This window comes from Meles meles, chromosome 3 (genome assembly GCF_922984935.1).
Source record: "Meles meles chromosome 3, mMelMel3.1 paternal haplotype, whole genome shotgun sequence".
Lineage (NCBI taxonomy): Eukaryota > Metazoa > Chordata > Mammalia > Carnivora > Mustelidae > Meles > Meles meles.
The window spans coordinates 34217603-34244389 of NC_060068.1; the positions used below are offsets into that span (position 1 = coordinate 34217603).

Below are 26787 nucleotides of genomic sequence, written 5' to 3' on the forward strand. Positions count from 1 at the left end.
TTGCCTCAGCAGATAGAGTCTAACACTGGAGAAAAAAATTAGGGGCACCTGGGTGGCTCAGTCGGTTGGGCGTCTGCCTTTGGCTCAAGTCATGGTCTCAGGGTCCTGGGATCGAGTCCCACATCAAGCTTCCTGCTCAGTGGGGAGCCTGCTTCTCCCTCTGCCTGCTGCTCCCCCTGCTTGTGCTCTCTCTCAAACAAATAAATGAAGTCTTTAAAAAAGAAAAGCTCCAGGTGTTAAGCTCTTGGGGATCTGAACATTGGGATTTACGTGTTTATATTGTGCCTAAGTTGAGGGAATGCCTGAATTCTTTCCATTTGTCTCATGATAAGAGCCCAGAATGGAGCTATCTGAGAAAATGTGCCGCTTTGGAGAGAAATCTGTGTGCTTCCTCCAAGCCATGCGGGAAGGGGAGGCCTGACGCCCGGATTAAGTCTGTTTCTTCTTGTCCCTTTTCCAGGTGGTCACTTCTTCCACCGAAACTCCTTATCTCCTCGGAGCCTCGTGTACGAAAGTGAATTCTCAACAATCGAACCTTCCTTGGACATGTATGACGAGAACAAAACCTGATTTTTTCTAAATGGGCTCTGGGGGGTCACCTCTTTTGTGATTTAATTTACGATCACCTTTCTTATTTCGTATCTTTCTGTCAACGTCCATTTTTGGAAGAATGGCAGGACTTTCCGAGTGTAGGTTGGGGCTCGGGGTTAAATTGCAAGGTCCCCCCCAAGGGGAGGCTTTGAGGACAGTGTTACCGCCCAGGTGGCCTGACAGGACTGAAAACCCGCCCCAAGCCGGCAGGAGAATGGGGGCCCCAGCAAGCTTGGCTGTTCCTAGAGAGGAGCAGGGGCCGGTGGGGGAGGTGAGGGTTGCGTAGCAAACATGTCTCTGAATAATCACATGCTTTTCTGTGTCAGGGTGACAGCTGGGTGTTTGTTTGTTTGTTTTTTTAATACCTTTATGTGCTCCCCACTCACAACGCATACTAAAGCTTGTAGGCGCTGCTGCTTACGGACATGGGGCCTGAGTTGCTGTTCCTTGGCCCGCTCCGCATTTTCTTGTCTCTTATGCTACTTTCTGTTAAAGAGCCTCTTCCTAAAGGTTCCCAAGAGAAAGTCTTGCCTTTCGTCCCTCCTCTGAGGCTGGCCACCCAGAGCAGCACGGGGAGGGGGGGACCCGCCGGCTACGCAGGACAGGGGGTCATCCAGCCTCCGTCACAGAGCTTAGAGCCGAGTGCTTATGTGACCACCTTGACCCTGAGGCCTGCGGACTCGTCTGCTTGGCATCTGCTGAGGTGTGTACAGAGGTGGTCCCCTGGAGGCCGGCCTGGCAGTCTCCTCTGGGCGTGATGGCCAGTGGACATCAAAATCAGAATGACTCTGAGTGCTTTCTTGAGGAGTTCGAACTACATCCTTGCTGTTAGAGACCAGACGAGCACCCCTCTTCCTCCTTCCCGATCCAACCCAGCCCCCTCCCGCCAGCCTCAGCATTGGCACCAAGAAGGCACGGAGTTTCCAGAAAAGGACACGGTGGCTGGCATGGCGGACATTCAAGGACACACACGCTCCTCCCACACGCCTGGGATGACATGGCGTTAACGTCTCGGGAAACGTGTCTCTGGAGAGCAGTCCCGGCCCAGAACCACAATAAGCACGTTTAGGAAACAGATGGAGGCATCCTTCTTGCCCAAGGACACACCACAGTTCAGGCCGTTTCTCCTACCCACGGGAGCCACGTAGAGATGTAAATGCATCCAAGTCCTCAGATCCCCGGCATGAGCATGGAAACTCCAGCCTCCACGTTCTGGTCTTAGATCTGGCAGCAAACCGCGTGGACCTGGGACCCCCCCCCCTCACCCCCCCCAAACACACACACCTGTCGATTTTTATCGACTCCGTGAAACACGAGTTTGAGGCGAACGCTCGCCATGTGCCCGTGTGCGGCTGACTTCTCTTCCTCACGTGTCTGTTCTCATCGTCCCTGTAAGACCGCAAACACGGTTGTGCCCCCCCAGTCACAACCCCTCAGAGAACCACGGTGGAGAGAGCCATTAGGAGCGTCGCTTCCCGGTGACCAGCAGCGTCGCGTTTTTAATCACGCAAGGCTAGAACAGCATGGAATTTGTAAGGTTTCAGCAGCTTTTTCGTTTTTTACCATCCACCAAGGGCTTCTGTTCGAGGTTCCCCTCCTCCTTTTTACGGTCTTTGTACTATAAACATATTTTTGATAAACAGTTTCAAGAGGGCACTGTCCAGAAAGACAAGCTTTGCGCCCGCGGCTTTGCGGCGAGGGACTGGACCTGGAGGAGATGAGAACTCCGTGTGCCCGACGCTCTGGGACACACACCCGAGCTTTGTTTGGCTTGGCTCCTGGGACGGGGAGGATGGCTCACTTCTGGCCGTGCTGTCCTCACCACGACCTTGATCGCCTGCTCCCGAGCTGAGACCCTCTCTGAGCATTCTCTCCTGATTTGTACCGTCTGGAAAAAGCATACACGTCACATTGCACTTGAGACATTACTTTTCCGGGAAAGGAATGAAATCGCACGAGAAGGAGGTAGAGATTCGGGCCCCTCAGAAATCTACCTATTAAACAATAGTTAAGTTTCTGGCATATCTAGGGCACGCCTTCACTGTCAAAGAGCCAAGGAGGCATTTCTTACAGGGGAATTCACTCAGAATAGTGCCCCAGGTCCCAGCTCGACAACTTTTCCCTAAAAATCGAGGCCACTTCCCTGCTCAGCTACAGAATGTCCTGCCTTTGTCAGGACAGACGGTAACTTCTGCTTTGTGGAGGTCACATCCCCCCAGGGAACAGCAATGTTCCTCCCAAATAACAGCCTCTCTGCCGGCATGGGGGCTGGAGCCCCCTCTGGGGAGCCACTCCAGGGCGGGGACGCCTGGGGAGGACAACCTTCTCAGCACCTGTGCTGAGCAGCTCTTCGACCACACAGGCACGGTGGGGGTTATGGAGAGACACTCCTCCCCCGACCTATGAGATCTCAGCCACAGCAAGACTTACAGTCACAGTGGTCATCAGTGAGGATGTGTAAATAACTTCTGATCAGTTGGTTTTTTTTTTTTTTTTTGGTGTGTGGGGGTTACTATCTGAAGAACAGAAGGGACAGAGGAACTAGCTGCTTCTACCACAAACCCTCGTCCCTCTGGCGGACTGCTCTGAGCTGGACCTGGCTTCCAGCCTCTGCTTCCCCCTTCCCCCTCTGCCTCCCCCCCTGCATCCCCCTCCCCCATCTTCTCCTTCCCCCTTCTGTCTCCCCTTCCCCCCCTGTCGCCCCACTTCCTACGAGCCAGAACACAAAAGGAAGGCCAGGCCTGGAGTCAGCCAGTTGGTGGGTGCAATGGGCAGCGAGTCCATCCAGGGCTGCCTGCCTCTGCCCCACCCCACCCCCCACTGCAAGGGAAGACAGGCTCTCCTCCCCGCTGGGGACAGACCCCTCAGCAAGTCTGGCTGGGGAGCCCTGCTCAGGATGGAAGTCTCCATTCCCCAGCTCCTCCTCAGGCCCAGCTCAGAGAAACTCCCCCACCCTCTGCACTTGGGGGCCGGGCTATACCGTGAGCTACCCCAAGGCCCCCAACAGCCCAGCTTACAAAACACGGTGGGGTCCAAGGGTTTAGACAAGACAGGATGACTGAATCTGACGGATCTGATAGCTCCTGCGGACCTGAGCGTTCCTGCAGGCTTCGTGAACTCTCCTTGCTTGTTATCACTGCCCACACCCTCTTCTTTCCACCATCTCCATGGTCAGTGAGACTGGTTTTAACTGAGGGCAAACCCAAAGTGCCCTCTTGCTGTTGGCCTTGGTCGCTTAGACCCGGTTTCTGCTCCAGGCACGCGAGGAGGTGGCGCTCACGTCACGTCCCCTTGTGAGGCGGTCACAGCACCTAAACGTCATCAGACACAAACACTGATGTCCGGGAAGTAGAATTTGAAAGGGAAAAGGCAGGATTATGAGGTCACTCTCTCCAAGAGCCCTTTAAGTGCCCACCGCGTGCTCGGGCCACCCCAGTGACCGTGAAGGCAGGCTGTGAGAGAAACTGGTACGTTAACAGCCAGCTGCGGTGGGAGGTCAGGCACCATGGTGGAGAGTCAGGAAGAGGGGGGGTTTCCTGGGTGCAGAGGGAGGTGCACAGGGCAGCCATGCAGAGGTGTGACTGGCCTCAGGGCCCTGAGACCGGCAAGGGCGGTGGGAGGGGGGATCTCACTCCCCAGGGTGGGTGTGGACCAGACAGGTTGCCCCCCCCCCGCCAGGGTCTGGGCTGAGCAGAGCACTGCAGTTAGGCTGACCCCCAGGTCCCACTGACAGCGAGAAAGGAGGGTGCCAGGAGGCTGAAGCAGAAGCCCAGGCTGGCAGTCTAGGTGACCCAGGGGCTGTTGGTGGGACCCAGAGAGCACCCCAGTGGGGACACTTTCCATCTCAGGCTGGCAGGGCCTCTAGAGGAAGGCCTGGAGAACCAGCTCTGGGGCTCAGGAGAGTTTTGGTAGAGAAAAGGAGGTCCAGGTGGGGCCCCTCCACATCGGAATCCCTGGGAAGCTGTGTTTTAAATGAACTTGTCACCTGCACCTACCAAAGTAGGCCCCAATCCAGGGATGCCCTAAACCTTCTCCTTTCTTCCCCCTTCCTTCCTGTCTCCCCTCTTCTTCCCTCCCTCCCACCCTTTCCACCCCTCTCTCTCCCCTCTCTCCTCCCCCCTTACCCCTTTCTCCCCACATACACACACAGATGTGTACACAAGGTACATGCACACACACACTCACAGGAGTTAGAGTCCCCCAGAGTGGGTGTCCAGCTGGGCCTGGTGTTCCCTTAATTTCCCATGATGGTGGAGGCCAGTGTGTGGCTAATATTGCCCGGTGCCATGAGAGCCAGGCTTGGGAAAATGCCCTGGGGACCCTGACATTTAAGGTATGAACAGAACGAGCTCCTGACAGCGACCAATTTAGAAAAACCACTGAGTGTCACTTCCCTCTTCAAGAAAGGAGGTGTTGGCCTGACCGCAGTGCCACAGGCAGAGGGACTGGCCCTCACTCACTCCCAGAATCAGAGTTTGGAGTGATTCAACAGGGCGTTCACTCCCAACTCCACACCCGAGTAAGGGATCATTACCATAGGAGGACCACTGTGACACCCTCAGTTTAAAAGAAGTGTCCTCCCTGCTAAGAGCAGTTATGCCCTTTCTTGTGACCTTGTCAGTAAATCATTCCAAAGCCCACTGGGAAAAGGAGAAAATGAGTGTATGTGTTCACATAACATCCACGGATATTTTAGCAGGACTGGAAAACTTCCCTTCCAGAGGGAAGGTGCCTGTATTGGGTGCATGGACCTGTGCTTTTCTTACTGTCCAGTAAAATAGCAGGAAGAGCCTGGCATAGCAGAAAGAGAAAGTTTTCTCCTCTAGCTGCTGAGCCCCTTTACCCCACTCTGGGGCTACCAGCCCCCTTGTGGCCATGGGACTCCTCTGGGGTGCCAGTCGGGTCAAGGAGTGTGTGGTCTTTCTTCGGGGTGTCCTGAAAGATCTCAACAAACTGAGCCTTGAAGAAGAGAGTCTGGTGGGCCCCAGCAGACATGGAATGCAGTCACCTGCGTTTCCCAGAGCGGCGTCCCACCGGCCTCCTGTGACTGGGGAGGGGGTGCCAGGGACCTCAGCTGCCCAAAGGATGACATGTATCTCCCCAAGGCTTGACTCTCTTGGTCTCTCATGGTCTAATGAGACCCTGTGGGGGCCCCCAGTCCATGACCTGGGACTTATCTGGGGTTTTCCCTCTTGCCGTTCACTCTAGCTGAAGCCATTTTTTGTTTTCTTCACTCTGACTTGGAGCAGAAGGAAGATACTTCAGGACAAACAAAAAACAAGAAAAAAATAATTTTTTTAAATTTGAATTCATACATACTTGAGTATTAAACTTTCAGAAGGATTCAGTGCCTCTGGAATCATGCAGACCTCTGTCCTGGGCTTTCATAGTCCCTCTCTTTGAAATCTCTACATGCATATACCACAAAAGACAGAGGTTCGAGGTGGCGCTAACCCGGCTTGGCATTCTGAAAGGAATGACTTTCTCTGGAACAGCAGGCCTGGGGAGTGTTGCTGGGGGGCCAAAGGCAGCTTCCTGAGACCCCGATGCACAAGGCAAGGGTGGTCATCAAAATCAGGGCAAGCGTCTTTATAAACTACACGCATTGTCCTTGGGTGGAAAAGCTGGAGAGAGCTGGAGCATGTCATTAGCCTTTTCTCAGCTGCAGTGGATCCTTAATACCCTGGGACACAACTTCAAGGGACCCCCACCCAGTGGAGTGCTGGCCCAAAACCAGGCTCACCGTCATCCACTTGGGTGAGCAGGCATGCAGGGAAGACGCATGTCATGTCGGTCGGTCATCTGACAAGCCCAGCTGGCCTTCATCAGTAACCTATCCCCTAGGCAGACTGTCACCCATTCTCTCTCCAGCTCTCTTTAGACCTACTGGCAATTGTCGAAAGCTATAGATGATTGTTCTGAGCTATATTTTTACAAATTTAACCCAACGCAAAGTGAATTCTAATTTGTTTTCAGACTTATCCTTCATCCACAATTAAATCCAAGGGTATTCACACTGTGCGGCATTAAAGGACTATTCTAGTGACCGGTAGGTACTGAGCGATGTGTTTGTAAAAACAAAAGGTGGGGATGTGGGATAGGTAGACTCTTAACACCAACGCCATTTCTTTCCCTTCACTTAAGTACGCTGTTCCTAAGCAGGGTAACTGCCTACTGACTGCCAGCATGCTGTGTGGACCAAGTCACTAGCTGTGGCCAGTGTCAGGGTCCTAGCACATTTACTGGGTGCCCCCACCTGTAATGACACATACTGTCCTGGAGAGGGTGCTGTGTCCTTCGTCTCCCTGGTCAGCTGACCCAGCTGGAGGAGGGGCGCCCATTGCTGGTGTTGGGGTCAGAATGGAAAGCTAAGTCTAAAACTGAGAATGAGAAGCATGGTCCACTCGCAAGTGGCCATGAGTCTGTCTAAGGAAACCTGACAGGTGCAATCACAGAAACAGGAAAAAGACCCCAAGCTAGGAAATGCTGTTTGGGGTCCAGGGAATAGCCCTCACCTACTAGAACAGTCCTGTTCCTGTAGGAGAGCAGGAGTTGGTCCAAACCGCCGTAGGCTACACATGTCACAATTGTTTTTGACCCTCAGCAGCTTTTGTACTCATCTAAAATATTCAAGTTACCCCTTTCACATTTGGGTCATTCACAGAGCTCCTCTCATTCTGAGTTCCTGCTAACTATGCACAACATCTCAGAGGATGGCATACAGAACTATTTTTCTAACCGTAGCACAGGTAATTTGGGGGTGGGGGAGGCTTGGGATATACTTAAATGTGGCAAATGACTTCCCTTCCACCTTGAGGGATGAAAGGGATACTATGCACTTGAATTTTAATTCACCAGTGGTTAGCTTGTGCCAGAAAGAACACACATCAAATAGCCAAAAAAGCAAAATCAATCACTTGCTTAGTTTGGGGGCACACTGAAGGGGGATTACCTTGTTTAGAACACAGATACCTGCAAATAGAAGGTAAGCTGATTTCTTGGCAAGCAGATCTTATAAGCCCTTTGAAATGTCCTGGGCAGCACAATGCCTAGGTCCATATGGTTAATGTAAGTATAATTAAGTAGTGAAATGGTATGGTCTATACCTACATGCTGATAGTGTATACCTGTATGTGTGGGGATTTGCTAATATAACCGTTCCAATAAAAACCTATTGACAAAGCCGCTTTGGCCATATGGTAGTCTGTATCTGCGAGGACCCCCTTGGTTGCAAGTGACAGAAATGCCACCTAAACTGGCTTGAGCGAAAGGGGACCTTAGTGGCTCCCAAAAGCTAAAATGCCAGGGCTGTCCTCATGTCCCTTGTGGCACCGGTTGGTCCTCAAACACGGACACCAGGACACACTTGCTAGCTCCCCCCAGGGAGGTTCCAGGCTCGAGCGTAGGGTGGCGGTAGCCCCATCAGCATGGGAGCTGGGCTCCTTCCCCAGGAGGTAACCCAGACCGGAATGGGCATCTCCTTGAGCCTGACTGCCTTGGTTGGAGGCCTGTGGCCCTCTTGCTGAACCAGCCACTGTGGTCACAGAGTTGATGTGTGCCAGTGGCCGAGGCCAGCATGTGCTTCACTTCTGCAGCCATGGAGTGAATGTGGCTTTCCCTCAAAGACAGGAGCTGAGAGTTCTAAAGGTGGGGTTTCCTCAACAAAATCATGATGCTGCACACGAAGAAGTGGATGCTGGGACAACAGCACCAAATGTCCAACATGTGTAGAAAAGAGCTGGTACCCAAAAAGGTCTGGACATCGCTACCACCTCTGCCACTCACTAGTATGAACTTGGCAGGTAATTTCTTCTGCCTGGATTTCAGTTGTATCGTCTCTCAGGTAGGGATCATAAAATACCTCATAGGTTAACATGTGGAGATTAGAGTTTAAGGAACGTAAGAAGTTGGCGTAATATCACTTATCCAGTAACAGTCTAGTATTTAGAATATATATGGGGCACCTGGGTGGCTCATTCATTTAGGTGTCTGTCTTCAGCTTAGGTCATGATCCTGGAGTCCCGGGATCCAGCCCCACGTTGGGTTCCCTGCTCAGCAGAAAATCTGCTTCTCCTTCTGCTCCTTACCCCACTTGTGCTCTCTGTCAAATAAATAAAGAAAATCTTTAAAAAAAATAGAATTATAAATAAATCTTAAATTCAACAATAAAAAGGCAACCCAATTGAAAAATGGGCAAAGCATATGAATAGGCATTTCTCTATCAAAGATATGTAAATGAAACATGGAGGACATGGGGAGATGGAGAGGAGAAGGGAGTTGAGAGAAATTGGAAGGGGAGATGAACCATGAGAGACTATGGACTCTGAAAAACAACCTGAGGGTTTTGAAGGGGCGGAGGGTGGGAGGTTGGGGAAGCAGGTGGTGGGTAATAGGGAGGGCACGTATTGGCATGGAGCACTGGGTGTGGTGCAAAAACAATGAATACTGTTACACTGAAAATAAACAAATAAAAAAAAGATATGCAAATGACCAGCAAGCACATGAAAAGATACCCGACATCATAAGTCATTAGGGAAAGGCAGATCTAAACCACATAAGATACTACTTGATAGCCACTAAGGTGGCTATGTTAGAAAAAAAAGATAGGCAATAACAAATGGAGATACAGAGAAACTGCAACCCTCACCCATCACTGGTGGAAATGTGCAATGGTGCAACTGCTTTGGAGAACAGTTTGGTGATTTCTCAAAAAGCTAAACATAAGGGGGCGCCTGGGTGGCTCAGTGGGTTAAAGTCTCTGCCTTCGGCTCAGGTCGTGATCCCAGGGTCCTGGGATCAAGCCCCACATTGGGCTCTCTGCTCAGCAGGGAGCCTGCTTCCCTTCCTCTCTCTCTGCCTGCCTCTGTGCCTACTTGTGATCTCTCTCTGTCAAATAAATTTTTTAAAAATCTAAAAAAAAAAAAAGAAGAAGTTAAACATAGGGGTGCCTGGGTGGCTCAGTTGGTTAATTAAGCATCTGACTCTTGATCTCAGTTCAGGTCTTGATCTCAGGGCTGTGAGTTCAAGCCCCATGTTGAGCCCCACACCAGGCATGGAACCTACTTAAAAAGAAAAAAAGTTACACAGCTTTACCACAGGACCCAGCAGTTCTCCCTAGAAACATAGCCAAGAGAACTGAAAACATGTTCACACAAAAGCATTGTTCATAACGGCCAAAAAGGGGAAACAACACAAATGTCCAACTGATTAATAGATCAACACAATGGGGTGTATTTCTACAATGGAATATTATTCAGCCTTAAAAAGGAATGAGGACTGATACCTGCTACAACATGAACCTTGAACACATTACAGTAAGTGGAAGAAGCCAGACGCAAAGGCCACATAGTGTGTATGATTTCATGTTTAGGACATGCCAGAGTGGGCAAATCCAGAGGGACAGAAAGAGATTCATGGTTGCCAGGGGTGGAGGGGGTTGGGGAATGGAGAGTGATTACTAATAGGTAAGAGGTTTCTTTTTCTTTAAGATTTTATTTATTTATTTGCCAGAGAGAGAGAGCGTGCGTGCACAAGCAGAGGGAACAGCAGTCAGAGCAGGCAGAGGGAGAATCAGGTTCCTTGCTGAGCAAGAAGCCCCATGCCGGACTTGATCCCAGGACTCTAGGATCATAACCTGAGCCAAAGGCAGCAGCTTAACTGACTGAGCTACCCAGGTGTCCCTAAGAGGTTTCTTTTTGGAGTGGTGGAATTAGTGGTAATGATTGCACAACTCTGTGAATATACTAATACTGAATTGTGCACTTTAAAAGGATGAATTTTATGCAGCATGAACTATATCTTAGAAAAGGGGAAAATGAAGAAGGCTTAGCACAGCCTAAGTGCTCAATAAATGTTTGTTCTTTTCCTTCTTATAAAGCATTGTAATCAAAAGGTGGTCTTCACGTCAGCAGCATCAACATCACCTAGGAAATTGCTAGAAACGCAAACACTCTGAGGTGGGGTCCAACCATGTGTGTTTTAACAAGCCTTGCATTTGATTCTGATGCATGCTCAAGCCTGAGAAAGAATAAAATAACCATTTACCACCTCCCAGGGTGTTAACAAGTACTCCAAATTCCTGAGGGTAGATTACTCCCCAGAGAGCACACTATCAATGTAAGCTTCCAGGGTCTTAGGGAAAAATGGCCTCTGCATCTCAATTCAGTCTCAAGCAATATTTCAGAGGACTTTTGATTACTCTGGCTGTCCACCATGAAACTGCCTACTTTACCTCCATCTATCATATTGGATTCTTGAATGCCCGTGACAGAAATCCAATGGGCAACCAGCTTAAACTCCCGCGATGATCCCAAAGTGCCCCTTTCCCTACGCCCTCCTGCGGGGTCCTGGCAGGATCAAGCCCTGATCCTGCCACCCAACTGGCCCGTGGACATTCTGGATTGCCCAAGGGAGTTCACAGCTCCCCCTTTCCCTCAAAAGGGTCAGTGTTGGGGGTTTTCCCCTACAGGCCAGCGCTGGGAGAGCAGGAACCCGCATCCCCCACGGGGGGTGGGGGGTGTTGCAGCCCTTGCCTATGCAAAAAAAAAAACAAAGTCCCAGGGCCAGCCCTGTCCCCGAACCCTACACCAGCCAGCCCCAATGTCCCCATCTGTCAGGTGAGTGGACTGCACGGATTTCTGAGGATCCTCCCAGCTTCGGCGCTCTGGGCGGTTCTCCTAGTCTCCGGCCCGGGTGTCAGAATTCTGAGAATGACGACAATCTTCTCCACCCGTCTCCAGCAGCCCTTTGCAATGTCAACACGCCCTGGGGTGCACAGCACAATCAGCCGAAAGTGTTTTTGCAAAGGCTATTTCTTTACATTTCCTCCGTCCCCACAAGCCCCTGGACTGGTTTTCACAAAACGCCAGGGGCCCGGCTCTCCGCACAACCCGTTCCTCTGGCCTGGGCACTCGGCCATTCTGGCCCGTATCCCCGGGGCTGGCCCGTCGCTCCTAGATGAGTCTGCAGCGGCCGGGCCTGGGCGAGAGGGCGGTGGACACGGCCGGGCCACGCCGGCCAGTGACGGGAGGCTGGGGGCGGGGCGGGGGCGGGGCCCCGGGAGGAGCGCGCGCCCGGCGGGCCCGGAGCCCGCGTGTGTTGGTCCGCGCGCCCTCCAGGGGGCGCCGCCCGCTCGGCACGCCCGCCCCGCCCCGCCTGCTCGGCTCCCGAGGCGGCGGCGGCGGCGACGGCGACGGCGGCGGCGGTGGCGGCGGCGCTTCCGCCTGGCCGGCCTCGGCCCGGTGCGAGCGGTCCCACGATGTGGCTGGGCCCGGAGGAGGTGCTGGTGGCCAACGCGCTGTGGGTGACGGAGCGGGCCAACCCCTTCTTCGTGCTGCAGCGGCGCCGCGGCCACGGCAAGGGTGGCGGCCTCACGGGTGAGGGGCGCGCGGCGGTCGGGCCTGTGGCGGCGGGCCGGGCGGGGAGGGCGCGCCGGCGGCGGCGGGGGCCCGGGCCGGGCGCGGGGCGCAGTGGGGGAGGGCCGAGGGGGTGTCTGCGAGGCGGCGGGGACGGGGCCGCGGCCAGGAGGCGGGGGCGGGGGCGCGCCGGGGGCGCGGGCCTAGGACCGGGGAAGGCGAAGGTGCTGTCGTTGGGAGGGGGGCGGGTGACTTCGGCCGACCCAGGGCGCCCAGGGGAAGGCTGGCAGCGGCCTCTGCCCGGACGCGGCGCCCGTGAGCTCCCCGGGGCTTTGCCCAGGCGCGTGCAGCTTCCTGGAGTGGGATTCACAGCTGAAAGGCGGCGACGCCTCCTCGGGCTTCGTCCTCTGCCTCAGTTTCCCCAAGTGCCTCTGAGCGGCCAAGTGACAGAAGCACACATTCTCTCTTGCCTCTTTCCTTCTCCCCAAAATTGCCCTTTGAGCGACATCTGAGGTCCCCCGAGCTGCTGCTGGCCTCAGCCCCCATCTCCCGGTCGGTCTCTCCTCGCCCACCTTTCCTGCTTCTTGGTGACCTGGAGCGGCAGACGGAGGCCGTGCCTGATTACCAGAGTCGGCTGTTCTGGTGAGCCAGCCAGGGTTTCCTTTTGTTCACCTGGGCAGTACCCGTAACGGTGGACAGGCACCTCATGAAGTCGTGTGACATCTGGGATCCAGGGAAGGCCCATGGGGCATGCCCTCTGCAGGTGTGGTCTGAGGTCCCTCCTGCTCCAAGCCTGTTGTGGCCACACACCCCCTCACCGAGCTGGGGCAGACTGGGGGCCAAACCAGTCAGTGGCGCACTGTGGCCATGCAAGACTGCGGGTGCATCTTACAAGTTACCAGCAGCAATTTCTGTGAAACATCCTGATTTGAAACAGTAGCAGCAATTACAGTCCTGCCAGATGCAGGCAGAAGTTTCCCATGGACGTCCTCTGCCACCCTCTCTAGAGCCACACCTCCTAATGTGGGAGACACTGTCCCTTTCCTAAGAAAACTGTTCCCTTCACTGCCTGGGGCTGCCTCCCCACAGCCTCAGGACCAAGAGCCAGCGCTGGACCTGCATCCTGGACTGGCTGCTCAGCGGAGGTGAGACAGCAGCCCCTCTGGGCAGTCTGAACAGTGGTCAGCCTCAGAAGCTACTGCAAGCCAGAGCAGGAAGACGAAGCATAGTGGCCAGAACCTTCTGGTACGTTGCATCAGCGTACCAGTGTGTCCAGTCTGGTCAGTGCACTTCCACCGGCTTGTTCAGTTTTCTGTGCTTCTGAGGATCATCTCAGAGGGTGGCTGGGACCCTCTGTGCACAGAACGCCCTTCCCACCTCACGTATCGCTCTGTGTCCACCAAGATGGAGCCCAGGCCTCCCCTACCCCACTCCTTCAACTTCCCATTCCAGTTAGGTTTGGTGAGTCCTGCCCGGGCCTCTGCCTGGCCTTCCCTGTGCCATCATAGGCATCATGGCCTCCTGAACCCCATCTCCCCAAGGGAGGAACAGTTAGTGATGTGGGTTTGTTCAGGATGGCTTTTAAAAACAGATGCGAGCCTGGATCCTTCAATGAAGAGTCTGAGTATAAGAGGGGCCTGGGTGGCTCAGTCAGCTAAGCGTCTGCCTTCGGCTCGGGTCATGATCCTGGGGTCCTGGGATCGAGTCCTACATCATTCTCCTTGCTCAGTGGGGAGCCTGCTTCTCCCTCTGCCTGCTGCTTCCCCTGCTTGTGCTCTCTCTCTGTCAAATAAATAAATAAAATCTTTTAAAAAAAAAAGGGAAGAAGAAGAAGGAGGAAGAGTTTGAGTATGATGAGATGGTCTGCCCACGAAAAAGCTTTCGGGTCTCGAAATATGGATATGCCAACAGAATAAGCATTGAAGTAAAGTTTCCAAGACCAAAAGAGAAACCCCAACATGAAAAAAAGTTTATTCCACACTCTGATAAAGCTTGAATATATGCCACTTTAACGGCTATGTAGAGAGACATTTTAGAACTTTTCAGTAAAACAGGCGAGATTACAGGCTCCTAACTTGGGTGTATGTGATGGGTACTTTCTTTCATAATCAGCAATTTTATTTGTTCAAGACTGGGGAGGGAAAAAAATAATTAAAAATGGAATATGAAATGGAAGTGTTAAATTCAAGTTAATACAATCAGTAAAAATTATTCTGACATCAACAGGAAAATGGTAACAGACTATTTCCAGAGCATACCAAAAGCAGCACTTCATCAAAGAGGAAAACATAAATTCCAAATAGGAACAGTGAACAGATTTTCAGAGAGCTTGATAATTCACTTAACGAAGAGGAGAGAATCAAACACAGTGGTAAAAGGCAGACATCTCCTCTGATTTGTTGGAGAGATGGTGTCATTGACAAAGGCTGTATGTGAGGAGAAGGAAAATCTGAAATGCCCTAAAATGCTTCAGAGGTGGAAAACACTGGATAAGTGTTTTCCCAAATTGGACAGTTCTAAAAATTGCTGTGTCCTCTTCAGTCATGACTTTTGAAGCCACAAGGAACTTCCTTAACACTTCCTAGAATAAAAATTTGTGATTACGGCAGAGGAAAAACTACATTATCTTCCTGTTGTTGATAACGGAAAATGATATTATAAAATCATCGTCTTACTTCTTTTTAAAAAAGCTGCAGAGTACATGGCCAAAAATGTCGGGAAAATGTACCTTAGGAGATGTGTCTGGCAGTTAATAAAACACTCTGTACTCTTTGTCTGGATTTTGTGATATCCATGGTGTTGTTTTTGTCTTTAATTTGCGCTGGTTGTACTTTCTCATCTTTGAGAATTTTGAAAAAATTTTTGAAAAAATATTTAAAATAAATTTAAAAATTAAAAAACAACCTAATTTTTCCTAAAAAGGGCCTTCCAGAATGGTTTAAACTTATAAAGAAGGCCCCCTAAAACCTGCCTCACTCCCTGCCTCCAAGTGTTTATGAGTCCGGGGAGTGAGCAGAAGCTGCCAGGAAGAAGTGGGAGGGGATTTTTCCATAGGCCTTAGAGGAAAAAGAAGTCCTTTGGTGGATGAGGGGGGTGCCAGCTGTGTCTCCGTCTGGGCTGGGGCATCGAGGGCGGTGCCACCATTTTGGGCAGCCTCCAGGGCTCAGCTGTGAACGTGGCCCTCCCTCACCCTCTTCTCTCTGCCCTGCCCCCAGGTCTTCTCGTGGGCACCCTGGACGTGGTGTTGGACTCCAGTGCCCGCGTGGCCCCTTACCGAATCCTGCACCAGACCCAGGACTCGCAGGTCTACTGGACAGTGGCGTGTGGTAGGTGCTAGGTAGGGCCTACTGTGGATGAGTGGGGGGACCCCGGGCGGAAGGGGACAGAACCTGCATTCCTGGGCTGGATGTTGCCTCTGGAGAACCCAGTGCTGCCTTTCCTTCAGCCCACACGGCCAGGCTGGCATCCCACTTAGGAAGGCACCTGTGTGGGCACCCTGTGGACAGTCATGGAAATGTTCAATGAGCATCTTGAGTCGCCTGACACTTGGGTTCCCAGCCCAAGAGGACAATACATCCTTCTGCCTTCTGGCAATTGTCAGACGATAAAACAGGGGTCCTTTCTGCAGTCTTTGGGCCATACTTTGGGCATTTTGTAGGTTTTGTGGGTGGCTTTGCTGTTGCCAGTGACCCAAGTGGGGTGCCAAGGTGCCAGTTGTGTCCCTCAGCACAAACGTGGTAATGGGCCTCATGGAGAGAGGACGTGTGTTTGGGGGGCTCCGTTCAGGCCTGAGTTACAACCGGTGCCGCTGGCCTCAAGTGCGATGGGAGGGAATTAATATATATGAAATAAGGCACCTTTAAATAGAAGGCTGCGTGAAACACAGTCATGGACTGATCGGTTGATGGAGACATTGTGTGACCCCAGGTTTTCAGGAGCATAGCCCTCCCCGCAGCTCCCCTGGGATCCGTCCTGGCCTGTTCCATGTTCCAGGAGATGTGATGGAATGCAACTGCCGTCAATAATGACAGTCAGCGGTGGCTGTCCTCCCGGGCAGAGACGCACACCAACCTCCCTAGGTCTGGGAAGAGGTCCCTGTCAGCCCGTACTGGCCTTGCTGAGGTCACTTGGACGCATTCACGGATACACTCAGATAGCACTTCCTGCAGGCCAGGCACTTAGCAAATCTCCCAAGAACTCCAGAAGGTGGAACTTTGTGGGGGCGGTTTTGGGGTTTGGGGTTTTTTTTCTATTTCGAAGATGAGGAAGCAGTGGCCCCGAGGGGGTTAGGAGGCCTGAGAAAGGTGACAAGAGCATCCACAGCTGGGATCCTGGCTTTGGAAGTCAGCCTCCTCCGTGTTGGGGGGGGGGCGTGGTTCTGAACGGAGGTGCCCTTTCCCCTGTGTATGAACCCAAGTCTGGGTTTGCCCAAGGCCAAGTGGGTCATGGCAGGACCCTGGTGCTCCTGGTTCCAGAGCCTGCAGGAGAAAAGGGCTTCCATGGGGTAGGGCCCGGGGAGATTGGTGTGTGCCTGGGCTAGAGCAAGAGACGTGAGTCTAAAATGGGCCCTCGAGATTTTCTTCTGTCTCCCTCATGTTCTTTCTCAGGGAACAGATCTGGAGGCAGTGAGGGAGGTGGGAGGCCACGCTGGAGAGCCTTAGTCCTTAGCCTCAGGCCACATGCTCCCAGCTGCTACAGCTTCTGTCAGGCCTCCCAGCCCTGCCCTGACCTCCACTGGGCATGCCCCTCCCCTCCAGCTTTGCCAAACCAGGTTTGGTCATGCCCACACCTGCCCAGTGAATCCCGACTCCCTAGCCTGCCCCTGAAGGCCTTTTGGCATCAGCCCGCCTCCATTTCTGTCCTCCCCTCAGCTCACACCTGGCCTGCAGCCAGACCAGACAGACACTCACGGGACCCGAAGTTCCCAGCCACACCTGTCCTGGTCCCTGTGTCTGGTGTCCCCCCCCCCACACACACACATCCACCTAACCTACACTCTGTTGAGACCCCGCCCGGGTGTCAGCTCCTATGGAAAACCAGACTCCCCAGACCCAGACATCCATCTTTCCTTCTTGCTCCCCTGGACTCGTCGTGTCTATACTAGCATCTCATACACTGCGGGCTCACGGGCTCTCCCACTCGACTCGCAGCTCTCTGAGGGCGAGGGTAGGCAGCCTCGGTTAGGATCGTGCTTTGCTTACTTCCCGGCTCTGTGACAATGGGCCATTTACTTAACCTCTCTGTGCCTCAGTTTCTTCCTGTGAAATGAAAATAATGGTACTGTCTCCAAGATTCTCTAAGAGGTAAACAAGAGACTTCACGAAAAGGCCTGAAAGCCAAAATAGCATTTCATAATAATTAGCAGTTACATTCTTTATGGTCTCTGAACCTAACACACAGAGATGGCATAGTTTGTGTTTAATTAGTGCTAAATGAAGACTGAGTTACTGCTAACTAATAATTCTTTTAAATGCACACATGTAAATATTTATAATCAAAATGCACACAGATCCACATGGGTAGTGTGGACAAGATTTCTTCTGTTTGAGGTTGCCAGGAATGCGAGTGTAAAAGAGAATGACATGCTTGAGTTGCATTGCTTGCAGATTTAACTTCCAAATTCAAACGTGGGTGGGATCTTGGCAGAAAAAGAGGGAAATCCCTTCTCCTAGCAGCTAGACCTTGGCCTCTGTACACCGGGGAAAGGAGGCCACATGAGAAGCCCAAAGAGAAATGGGGGGAAAGGTCATTTATGGATGATTGAAGGGGCTTGCCGGGGTCCCATTGATTCTATGTTGTGGCTCGCTGTAAGTCGTATGATCCTGGGTTTTAATCGCCTTCACAGAGGCAGCCTCACACTGGCCCACAGGGCAGGAGGAAGGCCCTAACTCAGAATGGTTATAGAGTAGTGAGCGCCTTGGGTAAAGGTAAAGAAACAGTCACCCCTCATCAAGACACAGCTGGGCTGTGACATGTGCCAGAGCAATGAGCAAGTGCCCTGGACAGAGGAGATGGTGGGCACCCACTCGACCTGACCAGGGTGGGCTCAGGAGTCTCCAGCAGGTGGAAGAGTGTTGCCAGGTAGGGAAGGACGGGCTACCAGAGAATCAGGCAGCCTAGCAAAAATGTCTGTGGTCCACAGCCGTGTTGATCTTGTGTCTTTGCTCAAGCTCCCTCCATGTAGACAGGTCACAGGAGATCAGCTGGGCCTTCTTGGCACTCTTAGTCCATAGACTGTCCCACCCCGGGCCAGCTGGGAGGAGGCAGGGCCCTCCCCCTTCTTCTTGTGTTCACTCCTTCAGAAAACAGCTCTCGAGTGCAAGGCCCCTGCCAGGCACAAGCAAAACCCCAGAGAGGCAGGGGAAGCCAGGCCAGGCGGTCCCTCATCCCTCTGCTTCTCCTCCCGGGGGGCCCTTTTCCCAGTTCCAGGGGTGGGGGCAGAGGAAACAGCCACCCCGCCCTTTGGGAGTGGTGGTGAACTGCCTTCTGAGTTTTTCCATTACCAGTGGACTTGCTGTGCCCCACAGGGCCCCTCCCTGAGGAGCACAGGACCACCTCTGAGGCAGGACAGACACAGAGGCCCAGCCAGAAGCTGATGGGGTTAGATAGGGCTTCCTGGAAGAGGCAGGAGCAGGGCTGGGATGTGAGCAGGGATGGGGAGAAGAGGCTGCAGGGGAAGACCTGGGTGGCTGCATCTGGCTTTAGAGAGGGGGTGAGAGCCTCTAGCACACACAGCAGGAGACCAGCCAGCCAGGGGGCTGGAGTCCTACAAGACGAACTGTCTGGAGGACTGCAGTCCCTTATACCAAGTCTGTGTCTGGTTAGTCCCCTGCCTACCAGAGACCAGAGGAAATCCTTTATCCTGAAGGAAAATGGTGACAACCCAGCAGACCTGCAGACCTACAGGCTGCTTCTGGAAGGGCATATGGGGAATAGTGGCCACTGTTCTGTGGTGTTAGGGGAGGTGCAGGCCTTACCTTGCACATGACTGCCATTCTGCCCGAGTTATTTTCGGGTTCACTGGGACCATTCTTGACTACTGTCGTGTACCCATACAGAACGCTGGAGGAAGGAAAAGAGAAAGCAGCCTCAAGATTGTAGTCTCTTGGGGGGCGCCTGGGTGGCTCAGTGGTTTAAGCCGCTGCCTTCGGCTCGGGTCATGATCTCAGGGTCCTGGGATCGAGTCCCGCATCGGGCTCTCTGCTCAGCAGGGAGCCTGCTTCCCTCTCACTCTCTCTGCCTGCCTCTCTGCCTACTTGTGATCTCTCTCTGTCAAATAAATTTAAAAAAAAAATCTTTAAAAAAAAAAAAAAAGATTGTAGTCTCTTGGGTAGAGCAAATTAGGTCATCCATGTTAGCCTCCGAACTTATGTGTAAGGCCTGGTGAGTGTAATGATTTTCCTCTTTGCTCCACCAAACCTCCCCCAGGTTCTTCCCGCAAGGAGATCACCAAGCACTGGGAATGGCTGGAAAATAACTTACTCCAGACGCTGTCCATCTTTGACAATGAGGAAGACATCACCACCTTTGTCAAGGGCAAGATCCATGTAAGGTCCACCTTTTCCACTTCTGGTTCCAATGCCCGGCTCGGGGTGGACAGTGTTGGCCTGTGTCATCTCATTTACTCATCAGACAGCATGGTGTGGCCCTCATCTCCCTTTAACAGCAGTGAAGGCAACCGTGTGCTCCCATTCTGCTCCGGAAAGGGGCATTTGATTGAACTCATTGCCAGGCAGGGCCTCCCCTCTCAAGGCGGGCCCGGAGTCAGCCCGCACTTAGCCATAACGAACAAGGAAATGCTGGAAGTACCAGGTTAACCGGAGGTACGTTTCACTTAGGAAATCCACGCGACTTAACAACTGTGTGCGCCTCTGATGCAGCCTGTCCCTTGCCTGGTGTTGGTCCCATAGCATAGGCACACATGCAGGGCGACACATGGGTCCCAGGATGCTCCCTGCAGCCCCTGCAGCAGAAACAGTACCTCCAGGCTGAGGCAGGGAGGGGAAGTGGCCGCAGTCTATTCCGCAGAGCCAGAGCCGAGCGGCTTGCTGGCCTGGCATTTATCGAGCACTTCCTACCGAGTCCTGCACCCGGCTCATCCAGTTCAATCACACGCGCTATACTGCATGGGGTGTGCTACAGCTATGAAAACTGGAGCCGTGTGTCAAAACCCACAGGGATGCTTCAAATTCTCTTCAGGGGCTCATTCACATGGTAATGAGCCTCTACCTGAGCACACTGGCCTGTGCATCGTCATCTTTCTGTCCCGTGATTTTGCCTTAGATTAGGTTTCTTGGAGGGCTCTTACTGGGTCCAAGTTTAGCCATGCAGGGTTGCTTTGGGCAGGTCCCCGTGACTTCATTATTCCGGAACCTTCTAGATGCAGGCAGATGGCACCAAGTTCCTTGGCTCTTCCTTGTGCATTTTGAGGCTCCGAGCAGGACCCACATCACCTTTGTAGCTCCACGAGAAAAGGCAAGGAGAGCAGAGGCAAGTCTCCCTTCTCCCAGTGAGCAAGCTGGGCAAGAATAATAGTAATAATAATAATAATAATAAAGCAACATTATTGAATGCTTCTTGCACGTCGGACCCAAACAAAGTCACCAACAGAATGGAAAAAATTTTTCTCCATGATGCATGGGTTAAAGAAGAAATGCGCGTTAGAAAACATTTAGAACTGAATGATCCTGAAAATGCCACAGCATATCTGAATTTGTAGGCTGCAGCAAAAGGAGGACACAGCAGGACATTCGAAGGCTTACATCTTAGGAGGAGAAGAGAGGGTGGAATTTCACAACCCAAGTTCAGTAAGTTAGCGTGTCTAAGCCCAGAAATGAGGAAACCCAAAGGAATTAGTAAAGGGCAGAAGTTAACTCCGTAGGAAATGAGAGAGTGGTGGAGAAAGACAACGGGTCCGGGGAATGACCTAAGACACAAGCAGACCTGTGGCAAATGGGACTCAGGACCAATGCGGGAAGCCTCAAACGAGCAGGGTTGGGAGGGAACTAGGAGGAACACCTATAAAAAAGCAGTTTTAGAAAAGAGCAAAATGCCATGAACAGCTTCGAGCCAGGAAGTCCATGAGTTTAGACAACACGGGTACTTTCTCACAGTCGGATGCGTTCGTTTCCATCGCTGCTTGCCACAAGTTCCCGTATACTTTGTGGCCCCACACAGGTCCGTTAGCTGGAGTTCTGGAAGTCAGCAGAACTCAGCAGGTCTCGGCTGAACGCCAGGTGTGGGCAGATGGGTCTCCTAAAATCTACATGTACGTTTTGAGCCAAGGGTGCTAAGAACAGGGGAGGACCTGTTTCCCCACCAGTTCCTTTTACAGGGCCACCGGTCTTCCTCAGTTCTGAGCCCCTTCCCTCATCTGCATGCCAGCAGCCGGGCACCCTAGATCACGCCCTCTTTCCCCCCACTCCTGTCCTCTCATTCCCTCCACGGCTCTGACCCTCCTGTCTTGTCTTGGCAAGGACCCTGGCGGTGATATACTGGGCGCACCTGAATGACCCAGGGTCCTCTCCCTGGGTCAGAATACACGTTAGCACATCTGCAAAGCTCTTTTTGCTACATAAGGTAACCCGTGCCCCGGCTCTGGGGTTTGGGCTGTGGGCATCTCTGGGGAGCTCTTATTTGGCCTCCCATGTAATACAACTGAAACTGGGACTCAGGAAGCAGTAAGAAAGCTGAATATGCCTGAAACTTAAAGAAATGGACTCAGTCGTTTAAAATCAACCAAGTAATTTCTACAGTCCCATTCAGGCAGCCAGCAAACCAAATCCCAGCCCTGTGAGCCAGGCCAGCTCGTTCCCATTAGTAGGGACCGTTCCTCCCGCAACAATCTTCCTAAAGGACAAGGCATTGGGAAGAGGGGCCCCAGGAGATCACAGAGGGAAAGGCAGAGCAGGAGAGGTCAGCCCCTCTACGCCCTGCTTCGGGGTCCCCCCAGCTGCGGGGAGAAGGGAAGAGGTGGCTTCTGACTGAGACCCAGGAAGGTCACTGATGCAGCAGGGTGTAGGTGAAGGCCCACCCGCACTCCACTGGTGGGCCTGCTTCCCCAGCCTCCCAGCAGGTGGAACTGAGGGCAGCAGAAGACAAAGGTGGGGCCTTAGTAACCAGGCAGGCGCTTTGCAATCTCTGGCCCTCACCCAGGCCCCTGGCTATCCACCCTGCCCCGGGATGGAGGGGCAAGAGTCCACCAGGAGGCCTGGTGGGAGCAGTAGGCCAGGCCCCAAACACTGGCCTTGAATTACCCTCATTTATTGAGGAATCATCCTCCTGGAAAATCTGCATGTATGTTTTGAGCCAAGGGTGCTAAGAGCATCTTTAACCTCAAGAGGTTTTGGACTGGCTCTGTGGCCCAGGGTGATATTTCCGGGCATCCTGAGACCAGGGAAGATGCCGGCAGAGCACAGCATGGCTATGTCCTGGGCTGGGAGGGGCCTGCAGCTGGTCTGGGGGTGGGGTCAAGAAGCAGGAGCCCCTGGTATATTGAAGGAGTGGGGAGAAAGTCAAAGAAATACAGAGCATCCTTTTCATGGGAAAAGCACTTCACAGAACGTTGCCGTAGCTGGATGCCATTTGGGTAAAGAAAGAGGGAAAGAGAAAACCATGTGTTTGCGCAAAGGAACGTTGGTGCCCGCATGTCTGAAGGGAACCAGAAAAATGGGCAAGAGGGAGGCTCCATGCTTACTGAATACACTGTTGTACTTGGTGTTTTTTACCACATTTATTAAATTTTCCAGAAAGTTTACATAGAAATAAATGTTTATTTGAAAAATCCCTACTTCCGATCAGCCATGCTGGAGGGATTATCAGCTCAGGGGTTGAGGGAACCTGCCTGGCATCTGTCCCACCACGTGCCTCGGCCTCACCAGCTTGTGGCCCTGGGGTTGAGGTACCTGCCCCCCCTCCGCCTCCCCCACTGCCAGGGCCTGCCAGAATCAGTCCCCTTGTCCCCCTGCAGGGCATCATCGCAGAAGAGAACAAGAACCTGCAGCCGCAGGGAGATGAGGACCCTGGGAAGTTCAAGGAGGCTGAGCTGAAGATGCGGAAGCAGTTCGGGATGCCCGAGGGGGAGAAGCTAGTCAACTACTACTCCTGCAGCTACTGGAAGGGCCGCGTGCCCCGGCAGGGCTGGCTCTACCTGAGCGTCAACCACCTGTGCTTCTACTCCTTCCTGCTGGGGAAGGAAGGTGAGCGGCCCCAGACCCTGCCCCCCAGCCTCCCCACCTCTCCCACCTGCTGGAGCTCCTGAGTGGCTTCCCCCCGCCATGGCCCCCTGATATTCTGTGCCCACACACCACCCCCCTCCCTGGAGGGTCTCCCCGAAACTCGGTGCACTTCCGTGGTTCACAGCAAGGAGGCCCCGACCTGAGGCAGGCAAGCACCTGGCCCACCTGCATCCATCGACGGGGTTCTTCCCAGAACAACAGCTCAGGGGATCTCTGCTCTCCTTGAAGTCAGAACATTCTAGGTCTGCCGCCAGCCCCGAGTGGCAGAACGTGGTGGAAAGGCCTTGCTGGGGGAAGCCCTGGCCTTGGGGCACAAGGCAGAGTCTCCGGGGCAGCCACACCACCCCCGGAAAGAGCTCCCAGGGATTCAGCACTTCCGAGCACAGCGAGGCCTTGCCCCACTGTGCACACACCTGTCGTACACCCTTCCCCTGCCCTCCTCCCACCTGGCACCTCCTCACAGGGCAGGGTCCCCTCTGGCTCACCTCCCTGTGCCCTTTGTCACCCCTCAGCCATTTGTGGGGCAGATATTCCTCAGGATGTTCTCAGGGTGGGGTGCTAGTTTGGCCTGGGGTCCAGAGGAGACCCCTATGGCCCAGGCCCTCCTGGCAGGACCCCCCTGTCCCAGCACAGCCAGGCTCAGGCATGGGGGAGGGGCAGGGGCCCACTATGGTCCGTGATGCCCTCGGGTACGGTTCTCCTGGTGGGTTTCAGGCGCCGGAGCTGTTCCACTCTCTGGCCCATGTGACCCACCAGCTTGTGTCCCTGCTGGTGTCCAGTGAGCCTGGTGGTGCAGTGGGTGGACGTTACGAGGCTGGAGAAGAATGCCACTCTGCTCTTCCCCGAGAGCATCCGTGTGGACACGCGGGACCAGGAGCTCTTCTTCTCTATGTTCCTCAACATCGGTGAGACCTTCAAGCTCATGGAGCAGCTGGCCAACCTGGCCATGCGGCAGCTGCTGGACAGCGAGGGCTTCTTGGAGGAGAAGGCGCTGCCCCGGCCCACCCGGCCACACAGAAACATCTCAGCTCTGAAGCGGTGCGCAGCCCCCTCGGGTGGGAGGGCCCAGAAAGAGCTGGTTGCCCATAGTTACAGGAGGGCACCATCCAAGGACGTCACTCTCCTTATGCCAGTGACGGGGTACTTTTGGAACCTTCCAGAAAGAAACGAGCAAGGGCCAGGACTTGACAGTGTCCATCAGGCTGTGCCCGCCAGGCCCTGCTCAGGCAGCCAGCAGCCCCCATGGTGCTGAGGGGAGAGATGCTTACAAGGAAAGAGCTACCAAGCGGGCCAAGAGCAGGGTGCCAGGCGGCTGCCTCTCAAGGTCATCGGGCAGGCGTACCTTGGTGTCCATCCACAGTACCATGGGTTTGAGCTCAGGAGGTGCTCGTCTGGGTGTCCCCATGGGGCCGGGTCTTCCATGGTGGCAGCAGCAGTCTCAGGGCAGAGGCGCGGGACAGGTGTGGGGTGCATCTAGGCCCTGGGCCCTGTCTGCCCTCAGCACCTAGCAGGTGACTTGTCAAACCCTGTCAAGCCTCTGGCTGTCCTCCAGAGCCCTCGGGGCTCCAGGGCATGCTGTTTGCTGACCAATCTGCTGGTCCTACAGATGTGTATTATGGTATCTGGCCATCTGCCAAGTGTGTTCCATTGAACTCTGAGATCCCTGGGCGTGACTTGCTCACAGGAGGACCCCAAAGAGCCTGATCCCACATGGCAGCCCCCTTGCAGGCACACTGGCCCTGACTACTCTCTCCTTCCCCCCCTCACCCTGCCATGCTTCCCCAGAGACCTGGACGCCCGAGCCAAGAACGAGTGCTACCGTGCCACATTCCGGCTGCCCAGGGATGAGCGCCTGGATGGCCACACAGGCTGTACCCTGTGGACCCCGTTCAACAAGCTGCACATCCCTGGCCAGATGTTCATCTCCAGCAACTACATCTGCTTCGCCAGCAAGGAGGAGGACGCCTGCCACCTCATCATACCCCTGCGGGAGGTGAGCCCCCAGCCCCCTCAGCCAGCTCTCCGCTGACTCCCCGGGGCCCCTGTTGGGGGTTGCCAGCCCAGGCAGCCCTCTGGGGTTTGGTGGTGGGCACGTGGGGGGCACATAGTGAGTCAGCAGCTTCCTGAGCCCCTGCCTCTTGTCAGGCCCCTCCAGGCATGGAGTGAGCTGAATGCTCCCCCGGGGTCACCTCTCTTCGTGGGGAGACAGGCTGGGGTTTGGCATGCCAGGAGAGCTCAGCTAACTTCAGGAAGACCTGTGCCTCCCCTGTCAGATCCCAGAGGCTTCCTGCGGGGGAGTGTCCCCGAGTCCTGCCTTCCTGGCCCAGCAGTTGGACTTTAGCAAAGCCCCACTTTGGCTGGACTGGGAGGACTTTGACCCTGACCAGCCCCACCATGTCACTCTCAGAGGCCACCTCACTGTTCCTCTCCCAACACTTGTCTTGGCTGTGACTCAGACTCCAGCAGGGCTGCTGGAAGTCCACTCTTACCTGTCAGGGTTGGGGATGGTTCTCACCTGTCAGATCTCACCTGTCATAGGTAGGGGTCAGCTCTCACCTGTCACTGGTAGAAGTCAGCTCTCACCTGCGAGGGATGGGGACACATCTCACCTGCCACAGGTAAGGGTCAGCTCTCACCTGTCACAGGCAGGATCAGCTCTCACCTGTCACAGGCAGGGTCAGCTCTCACCTGTCAGAGATGGGGACAGATCCTACCTGTCACAGTAAGGTCAGCTCTCACCTGTCAGAGATGGGGACAGATCTCACCTATCACAGGCAGGGGTCAGCTCTCACCTGCAACAGGGGTTGGCTCTCACCTGTCACAGGTAAGTGTTGGCTCTTACCTGTCAGGGATGGGGACAGATCTCACCAGTCACAGGCAGGAGTCAGCTGTCACCTGTCCCAGGGGTCGGCTCTCACCTGTCACAGGTAGGGGACAGCTCTCATTTGTCACAGGTAGGAGTCAGCTTTAACCTGTTAGAGGTATTTCTTTCCTCAGGTTTCTTAGGCTTCCACAGTGACCCTGATGGAAGCAAGGCTGTTTGTCCTATGTCACAGTGAGGGGTGTGGAGGGAGAGGGAGGGAGAGGGCTCCCACCCAGATGAGAAGCACTGACAGACGCCCCCCTCAGAAGGTCCCCAGGCCTCCTTTTCCTCATGGCCCAGCAGGGCAGATTGGCTGTTCAACTCTGTGAAGCACAGTGAGGTACTTAAGTTATAATCTAAATCACAGTATCCTGATTTTATTAACAACCTGCAGTGATGAGATTCCCCTTGCATTTACAAAGCCCTCCAGTTGTAGGTGCAGCAGTGATAGGTGCGGTGTCGGTGAGAGGGGGTTCCTTTGTGCTGCCTCGTTTTTCCCAGGGAAGTCTAAGGTACAGGACTGGAAAGAGCCACAGCTCTAGAAGCTCCCGACTGAGGGCTCAGGGCATCCCTGATCCTACGTCTCCTGTTCCTGCTGGGCCGTGAGTCCGTCCTGGGCCAAGGCCTAGGGGTGGGTGCAGAGGTCTCCGTAGTCCTCAGCTCTGTTTCTCCTGATGACCCCACCGTTTCTGATGGCAGAGAGCTCTGGCTGAGGCAGGGAGCGGGACTGACTTGGGCTGTG

General features: G+C 53.9%; 2 protein-coding genes across 8 annotated transcripts in view; both read left to right on the forward strand.

Moving 5' to 3' along the window:
- RNF130 (ring finger protein 130) overlaps positions 1 to 7462 on the forward strand; it is a 140432-nt gene extending 132970 nt beyond the window's left edge. Inside the window, exon 8 of the mRNA XM_045999152.1 lies at positions 461 to 7462. Coding sequence (XP_045855108.1) covers positions 461 to 570 — 110 coding nt within the window. The 3' untranslated portion in view covers positions 571 to 7462. The remainder of the gene's footprint in view (positions 1 to 460) is intronic.
- Positions 7463 to 11755: 4293 nt separating this feature from the next.
- The window catches only part of TBC1D9B (TBC1 domain family member 9B), a 39023-nt gene continuing 23991 nt past the window's right edge, over positions 11756 to 26787 (forward strand). For 6 of the 7 annotated variants that reach the window (XM_045999224.1, XM_045999225.1, XM_045999226.1 and 3 more), the window contains exons 1-6: positions 11756 to 11966; positions 15161 to 15271; positions 19374 to 19492; positions 22915 to 23143; positions 23962 to 24220; positions 24968 to 25175. In XM_045999224.1, the coding sequence (XP_045855180.1) occupies positions 11849 to 11966; positions 15161 to 15271; positions 19374 to 19492; positions 22915 to 23143; positions 23962 to 24220; positions 24968 to 25175 (1044 nt within the window). In that variant the 5' untranslated portion in view covers positions 11756 to 11848. Of the gene's footprint in view, positions 11967 to 15159; positions 15283 to 19373; positions 19493 to 22914; positions 23144 to 23961; positions 24221 to 24967; positions 25176 to 26787 lie in introns of those variants that run through there. The other variant, XM_045999228.1, reaches the window with a different exon arrangement.